Genomic DNA, 8454 nt, shown 5'->3' with positions numbered 1-8454 from the left:
GCGGTCCGGTTCAGGTGCGGATAACAGGCTACTGACTTCTATGGGAACCGTTTCTAAACCGCACATGTGTGAACGGGATAAAATCCTGACCTGAACCTTTCCTGAACCTGATGTAAACCTGATCTGAACCGCTGAACAACTACTGTGCCAATTAGCTGTGAATCCTGAGCTTCAATCCGCACCGCACATGTGTGAATCAGATCTTTATTGGGTCACATCAGGCAGACCCGTATACTACACAGCTGATGGTAGATCTAAAGGTTATTGTACAATCAGATTGTATAGTGTGTGGTCAGCCTAATGCTAAATAACCCCCCACCCCAAATCTTGCCTTGTTGGGTGTGGAAGTGATGGAGGACACTCTCCTCGGCTGAGATCTACCAGATCTACCGATTGAAGAAATATATTATCTCTACAAACGGTGTCATCCTATGAACCAGATTCACATTTCTCAGCAGATTCAGGTCAGATTTCCTGTCATATGATCATTTTACACGTCTCCTGACCCCCCCAGAGATCTTTACACAACCTTTTCTTACATACAACCCGGCATGGAGGGGCTCTGTGAAGGTGGTGGTGAAGGTGTGGAGGTGTCTGATGGGGTCACACAGATCATAAAAGGACAGCTGCCCGGCCTCATAATCCACATAGATCCTGACTCTATCAGGGGGGGTATTGGGAGATATGGGGATTGGTTTATCATCATGTAATAGATAACACTCACTGTTATACTTCCACAAACTCCAGGACTTGTTATTACTTCCAATCCATGACTGCCCTCCTCCCCTCTCTATACTGGGATAACACATCCCGACTTCACACTTTTCTCCCTCACTGACATCCACTTCCCAGTAATGTCGCCCCGAGGAAAAACTCCGACTGCTTAATACCTGTTCCCAGCACTGAAATCTCTCTGGTGTTTCTGGACGATTCTGCCATCTATCTGACCAGGATGCAGTTTTCATGTCATCTGATATCTGTAGATAATTATGAGCTGTGTTCACATCCAGTAATAAGTCTGAAGCTTCCTGTATATTGAAGCATACATTTCCCCCTTTTATCATATCAGATATCCCTGTGTGTAATGTGTGTGAGATTCCAGCCCCATCCAGATCCCCTCCATCATGGAGGAGTCTATCATGTCTCTCTCTGTCCTCATCATCTCCCTCCTCAGTATCACACAAGTCCCCTGTGTCTGATTCCTGGAGGACAGTCAGGGGGTCGGTCATGTTACACAGCTCCTCAATGTCCCCCATCTTCCTGGACAGATCCTTCTTCTTTATCTCCAGTTGATGGATCATCTCAGACAATGGACATGAAAGCCGCTCTTCCTGGCTGGCGATCTCCCTCAGGACTCTCTTCTCCAGGTCCTCCAGTTGTCTCCTGAGCTCTATGAACAGGGCAGTGACTCTCTCTGTTAGGATGAGAGAAGGAGAAGAAGCGACTCTAAGTGCAGCATAACACTTTAATGAAGATGAGAAGTAAGAAACCCTCCCATGTATGAGGTACAAGTAATGCATGAAATAAAGTGGTGTGGTGTAACATGGGACAGGACGGGGTTGTCATCGGTGTCACTCAACTGTCATCGGTAACAATGTGTCAGCGTTCCGCTGGAGCAGCGTGGTGGCTGGAGGGGGACAGCTGTGGAGCCGGCCGGCATGCATGTCCTCCTCAAAGCTGGGTGGGACGCACGTTGGCAAAGTAGAAGATTCCATTATTAGCTGAGGGTAGGATAGGCTTCCCTGAAGAGATAGGTTTTCAGAGATCGCCTAAAAGTGAGCAGAGTAGGCGATAGTCTGATAAATTGGGGTAGAGAGTTCCAGAGGATGGGGGAAGCTCCGGAGAAGTCCTGGAGACGAGCATGGGAGGAGGAGACAAGGGAGCTAGAGAGTAGGTCTTGCGAGGAGTGGAGAGGACGGTGTAGGTGATATTTAGAGACAAGATTGGTGATGTAATTTGGGGCAGAGTTATAAATGGCTTTATACGTTATTGTTAATGTTTTGAATTTTCTCCGTTTGGCAATGGGAAGCCAGTGGAGGGATTGGCAGAGAGGGGTGGAGGACACTGAGTGGAGGACAGTGGAGGGATTGGTAGAGAGGGATGGCAGATACAGAACGGTTAGTGAGGTGAATGAGTCTGGCAGCAGCATTCATTATAGACTGAAGAGGAGATAGCCTGCGATGAGGTCAGCCAATGAGGAGGGAATTACAATAGTCAAGGTGTGATATAACAAGGGAGTGAATAAGTTGCTTAGTGGTTTCCGAGGTTAGGAACGGTCGTATCTTGGAGATGTTGCGGAGGTGAAGTCTACAAGATTTGGACAGTGATTGGATTTGGGGCTGGAAGGACAGAGGGGAGTCTAGGATTACATCTAATGTACAGTGCTGAGCGAACCATTGGCGCTTTATAAATACTGTATAATAATAATAATAATAATAGTACCCTGGCATGAGGGGAGGGACTGATGATTGTGTGGCTGGGGGGAATACTAAGAGCTCAGTTTTGGAAAGATTGAGTTTGAGGAAGTGGACTGACATCCATGCCGATATGTCGCTTAGTAGGTTAGCAATGCGAGAGGAGACTGAAGGGGTGAGGTGAGGGGTAGAAAGATAGATTTGTTTGTCATCAGCATAGAGATGGTACTTCAAGCCGTGGGAGTTTATCAAGTGACCAAGGGAGGAGGTGTAGATGGAGAAGAGAAGGGACTTGGACAGAACCTTGAGGGACCCTTACAGAAAGAGGGAGTGAAGAGGAGGAGGCCGCTTTATATAGGTAACATTGAAGGAGCGCTGCGATAGGTAGGAGGAGAACCAGGAGAGAGCAGAGTTTCTGAGGTCAAGAGAGTGGAGCTTTTTGAGGAGGAGGGGATGGTCAACTGTATCAAAAGCCACAGAGAGGTCAAGTAGTAAGAGTATGGAGTAGTGGTCATTGGTTGGGATGAGTATGGAGTAGTGGTCATTGGTTGGGATGAGTACGGAGTAGTGGTCATTGGTTGGGATGAGTACGGAGTAGTGGTCATTGGTTGGGATGAGTACGGAGTAGTGGCCATTGGTTGGGATGAGTACGGAGTAGTGGCCATTGGATTTAGCAGTTGGTAGATCATTAGTGAGGTTTAGTAGGGCAGTTTCACTGGAGTGTAGTGAGCGAAAGCCAGACTGTAAAGGGTCAAGAAGGTTGTTGTCGGTGAGGTGGGAGCTCAGGCGATTGTAGACTAAGTGTTCTAGGGGTTTAGAGGTAAATGGCAGCAGGGAGATGGGTCTTAAGTTGTTCAGGTTGGTGGGATCCAGGGAGGGCTTTTTAAGTATGGGAGTGATGTGCGCATGCTTTAGAGGGGAGGGGAAGGCACCAGTAGAGAGGGAGAGATTGAAGATGTGAGTGAAGGAGCATAGGATGGAAGAAGAGGGTGACCGTAGTAGTTGTGAGGGGACAGGATCCAGGGGGCAGGTAGTGAGATGAGCTTCTGAGAAAACCTTAGTGACCTCTTCGGTAGTAGCAAGGTCAAAAGAGGAAAGTGTTGAGGGAGGTTTAGTATAAGGTATGCTAAGTGGGATGGATGTCTGTGCAGTGGTGATGCCCCTACGAATTACATCAATCTTGTTTTTGAAATGATTTGCAATCTCATGAGCAGTGAGTGAGGTACTGGGTGGGGGTGGAGGTGGAGAAAATAGAGAGTTAAAAGTAGAGAAGAGACGACAAGGACTGGATGACAAGATATTAATAAGGTAATAATAATATATATATATAAATGTAGGTATGGGGAATGGAATTATTATTTATGAAGCAGCGGGGGGGATGATGCATAGATATGATCACGATGTTGTGGTAGAGGGACCATATAATCTGTGACAGAGTTGGGAAAATTCAAATATCCAAAAAAATAATAATAATAAAAAAAATAGAAAGATTAGAATATAAATAAAAAATTATAAATAAACAAATTGTTAGACCTGTTAGACCAGCTGATTTTTCTTGTACTTTTCCCTTACGTTCCTGCAGACTCTGGACTCTTTTCTCCGTCTTCTCTGTCTCTGTCATCAGTTTCTGCAGAACGTTTCTCAGTTTCTGTTTCTTCTTCTCAGAAGCCTCATCCAGAGTCTCCACCTTGTGTCCCTGGTGTTCTCCATCCAGCCTGCAGGACACACAGATACAGGCGGCATCTGCAGCACAGTAATATTTAAGAAGCTCCCTATGGATGGCACATTTTCTGTTCTCCATGGAAGTGGTGGGGTCAGTTAGGACATGTTCTGGTGACTTGCTGTGGATTCTCAGGTGATTATCACATAGAGAAGCTTCACACATCAGACAGGATCTAACAGCGGGTACAGGAGAGTGAATGCAGTAAGTACAGAAGATTCCAGTCTTCTTCTCATCTGGCTGAGTAGACCGGAAGGTCTCCACTATGTTACGTAGTGTGATGTTCCTCTGCAATGCAGGCCGATCCTGGAACTCTTCTCTGCACTGAGGACAGGAATAACCTCCAGACCCCTCCTGTGTATCCAACGATCGATCAATACAGACCCGGCAGAAGTTGTGTCCACATCTCAGGTTTACAGGATCGGTATAAATGTTCAGACAGATGGAACAGTCCAGCTCCTCTCTCAGATCAGCAGACGCCATCGCTGACAGCAGAAGTGAGAAGTGAAAGTGAAAGTCTCCGACGCGGAAAATCTAAAGGTCGTCTCACATTTCTCAGCACAGGGCGGGGCTGAGCTGGTGTTGTAGTTTTATCTTCAGGAAGTTTGTGGATAAAGCAAATGTTTATATATTAAAGGAATATATTCTGACATTTGTAAACTGATCTGTTTTTTTTATACGTCAATGACTTTTAAATAGTAAATTGCATCTGCAGACAAGACATAAAACTGGCTTATATACCGCAGCGTGAAATGCTATTGGCAGGTTTCTGTTTGTTGTATTTTGTGGTTAAGGCTGAGTTCACACACAAACGCACAGGAATCGCTGCATTTCCCCACCACATAGCAATCCCACTGTGTTCATGCCATCTGCTGCAGGTGTCAACTAAAAGTTAAAGCGGAGCTCCACCCAAAAGGGGAAGTTCCGCTTTAAGCCTTTGTCCCTCATTCCCCATTAAGGATTGGCACCTTTGGGGAGCGGGGGGAGCGGGTACCCGAAATTGACATGTGCCCGCTCCCACTTCCGCTGGGATCACCTAGGCATTCGAAAGCAGAAGTTGTTCTCCACCCCCCTCTCTCCCCGAGAGAAGAAAAGCAGCCGTGGTGAGGACACCGCTGGACCTAAGGACAGGTAAGTGTCTGTATTTTATAGGTCAGAAGCTCCAGTTTTTGTATTTGCGGACTTTAATTTTTTTGTTCAGCTGGAACTCCACTTTAACAACTCCCCAAAAGCAGGTTGCAGAACATATTGCATTTGCTTGAATCAGATCACATGGGTATGAACCATGGCGGGATCTAGGGGGGTGCTGGGGTGGGTTATGCCCCCCCCCCTAGATTGCAGCTGCGCCCACCCAGGCAACCCCCCATGAATACTGTGCCCAAGCAGGGTTGCCAAACCGTTGGTCAGGGAAGCAATCTGTAGGGGCGGCTGGCTGCATCTGCCAAGTCTCTGTGTCCCAGACTCCAGGTAACGAGCTCTCCCCCCCTCCCCTCTGCATAGACGGGAGAGGAGACAGGACTTGATCTATTCCAGCTGATCCCGCCCCTCTCCCCCTGTCTGCCCCGCCCACACACAGCCAGTGCAGTGCCTCAGAAAGGGAATGTGGGCAGGAGATATGAAACTTAGCCCCTGGAAGCTCCACCCTCTCTGCATGATGGATGACGTTGCCTGAGTCTTCAGATCCCAGTTCGGGGTGAGTGAGCCCTGCTCTATGACTGACCTGTCCCCGTCTTCCTCCCTTCTCCCCCTCCCTGTTCTAGAAGGTTTTGCAGACATGATTTCATGTCTAGGGACACCTGAAGTACTATTGCGGATGGCTGACCGACTACTAGTTGGAGAAACTGAGAGATATTTAACTCCCAAGTCTGCCATGCTTCTGTTTAACCCCCTCCTGCCCACAATCCCTTTAAGAGCTCCTTCACACTAGCTTTGGTCTCTGAAGAGCAATCTGTGTTCAGATCACTCTTCAGAGAGCATTTGGCAGGCAGCAAGGAGGTGTTGTATCTCCTCCTCACCACCTTCCTTAACCCCTCGCCCTCCTGAGGATTCCCCCCCCCCCCCCCCCTCCTGACCAGGGTATTTTTTGTGTTTCGGCGCTGTGTTACTTTAACTGACAATTGCGCGGTCATGCAACGCTGCACCCAAATGAAATTTATGTCCTTTTTTCCCCATAAATAGAGCTTTCTTTTGGTGGTATGTGATCACCTGTGCATTTTTAATTTTTTGCGCAAAAACATACTATTTTGAGAAAAAAAACCTTATTTTTTACTTTTTGCTATTAAACATGTCCAGTAAAAAAATTAAAAAAATCAAATTTCATCATAAATTTAGGCCAAAATGCATTCTGTGACATTTCTTTGGTAAAAATTGTTTTTTACTAGTAATGGCGGTGATCAGCGACTTATAGCAGGACTGCGGAGGGCATTCTGACACTGGGGGGGGGAACTAACTGCCATTGACACCCCAGTGACACCAATACAGTGATCAGTGCTAATAAAAAGCACTGATGCTGTACTATTGGCACTGGGCAGGAAAAGTTTAATTTGAGTGGCGATCAAAGGGTTAACTGTGTGCTGGGTGTGTTTCACTTTATGCATGCTGCTATGCAGAGCCATACAAAGCAGTGTGCAGGAGCCGACAGGGGAGAGATCTGTATTGTTTACTTACAGTTCTCTCCCTTCATCAGTAATTCTCCTCGATCACCGGGTACTGGCAAGTAATCACCGTCCGGGACCCGGTGATTGACAGCCGAGGCCGCGAATAGCGGTGTGGGTAGGTCACATGCACCCCCTACCCGGAACTGCAGAATTAAGTTACACATACACGTGATTTTGCGCTCCCGTGGCGCCCTGTAGCAGTATTACTGATATAGGGCAGACAGGAAGGGGTTAACCCCTGGAACGCCACATTAGCACACCGCAGCCGTATACATTGCATGCAGTTGTGAGGTGCTTACAGAGCAGCCCCATTCACTGGACTAGAACACGGTTATCAGGCACTGTGCCCACAGAACACAACAGAGGGGATCATTTATGTCATGGCCACGAAACAAAGAATCACATTGGCCGCGTGTTGTCAGCCGTCTCTCTGTTTTTCTACAAACCATCAGTAAATTTACACTTTTCTCCTGTCCATAAATGCGGACCGGAGAAAAGAGCCCTAAAAATCCCCTTGTCATCAGCTCTGAACTGCACATGCTCAGTATGGAGCCATCCTATTAGAGAATTGCCAGGCTCGGCCTCAGGGTGTGGGCGGGTCCGGGTGTGGGCGGGTCTGGGTGTGCCCCTGTACAGTGACATCATGGCAGGCTTATCAGGCTTATCATCAGGCATGGCTTATATTTACTCGCTCCACCGCAGGAGTTTCGGTCGAACCTGGCAGTTCCCTGATTGGCTGGCTCTGGTACTGTGCATTAGCAGTTAAGATCCAGCAACAAGGGGATTTTCTTAAAGCCTTTTCATGCCAGCCACCCGCCAGTGGTGAAAGGGGCACTCTGCTGTAAGGAGGCACTCTACTTGGTTCTGATGTAAGGGGGCACTCTGCTTGGCTTTGATGTTAGGGGGCACTCTGCTGTAAGGGGGCACTCTGCATAACTCTGATGTAAGGGGGCACTCTGCTGTAAGGGGGCACTCTACTTAGCTCTGATGTAAGGGGACACTCTGCTGTAAGGGGGCATTATGCTTGGCTCTGATGTAAGGGGGCACTCTGCTTGGCTCTCATGTAAGGAGGCACTCTGCTGTAAGGGGGCACTCTGCTTTGTTCTGATGTAAGGGGGCACTCTGATTGGCTTTGATGTTAGGGGCACTCTGCTGTAAGGGGGCACTCTGCTTTGTTCTGATGTAAGGGGGCACTCTGCTTGGCTTTGATGTTAGGGGGCAATCTGCTGTAAGGGGGCACTCTGCTTAGCTCTGATGTAAGGGGGCACTCTGCTTGGCTCTCATGTAAGGAGGCACTCTGCTGTAAGGGGGCACTCTGCTTTGTTCTGATGTAAGGGGGCACTCTGCTTGGCTTTGATGTTAGGGGCACTCTGCTGTAAGGGGGCACTCTGCTTAGCTCTGATGTAAGGGGGCACTCTGCTGTAAGGGGGCACTCTACTTAGCTCTGATGTAAGGGGACACTCTGCTGTAAGGGGGCATTATGCTTGGCTCTGATGTAAGGGGGCACTCTGCTTGGCTCTGATGTAAGGGGCACTCTGCTTGGCTCTGTTGTAAGGGGGCACTCTGCTGTAAGGGGGCACTCTGCTTGGCTCTGATGTAAGGGGGCACTCTGCTTGGCTCTGATGTAAGGGGGCACTTTTCTGTAAGGGGGCACTCTGCTTGG

At 48.2% G+C, this 8454-nt stretch overlaps 1 protein-coding gene across 2 annotated transcripts; it reads right to left on the bottom strand.

Moving 5' to 3' along the window:
* Nucleotides 1-485: 485 nt before the first annotated feature.
* Nucleotides 486-4617, bottom strand: LOC149450315 (E3 ubiquitin/ISG15 ligase TRIM25-like). Of its 2 annotated transcripts, none has more exons than XM_089691963.1 (2): nt 3948-4617; nt 486-1414 (listed from the first exon to the last, which is right to left on the bottom strand). In XM_089691963.1, the coding sequence occupies exons 1-2, from the start codon at nt 4615-4617 to the stop codon at nt 486-488; spliced, it is 1599 nt and encodes a 532-aa protein (XP_089548089.1). The 2 variants fall into 2 exon arrangements, with proteins under 2 accessions (XP_089548089.1, XP_089548091.1); XM_089691965.1 differs by having other exon boundaries at nt 3957-4617.
* Nucleotides 4618-8454: the final 3837 nt, after the last annotated feature.

The sequence above is a fragment of the Staurois parvus genome, unplaced genomic scaffold (assembly GCF_062004578.1).
Source record: "Staurois parvus isolate SC_StPar_1 unplaced genomic scaffold, SC_StPar_1.0 ptg000575l, whole genome shotgun sequence".
NCBI classification, from domain to species: Eukaryota; Metazoa; Chordata; class Amphibia; order Anura; family Ranidae; genus Staurois; species Staurois parvus.
The sequence above is the reverse complement of the archived record's forward strand: the minus strand, read 5'-3'. Positions and strand labels throughout refer to the sequence as shown.

Bases quoted from the DNA above. Each gene is read 5' to 3' on its own strand.
- LOC149450315 (XM_089691963.1), bottom strand. From the start codon at position 4,617: ATGGCGTCTGCTGATCTGAGAGAGGAGCTGGACTGTTCCATCTGTCTG. The intron at 1,415-3,947 runs GTCTAACAATTT...TCATCCTAACAG, and splicing joins AAAATCAGCTGGTCTAACAG to AGAGAGTCACTGCCCTGTTC.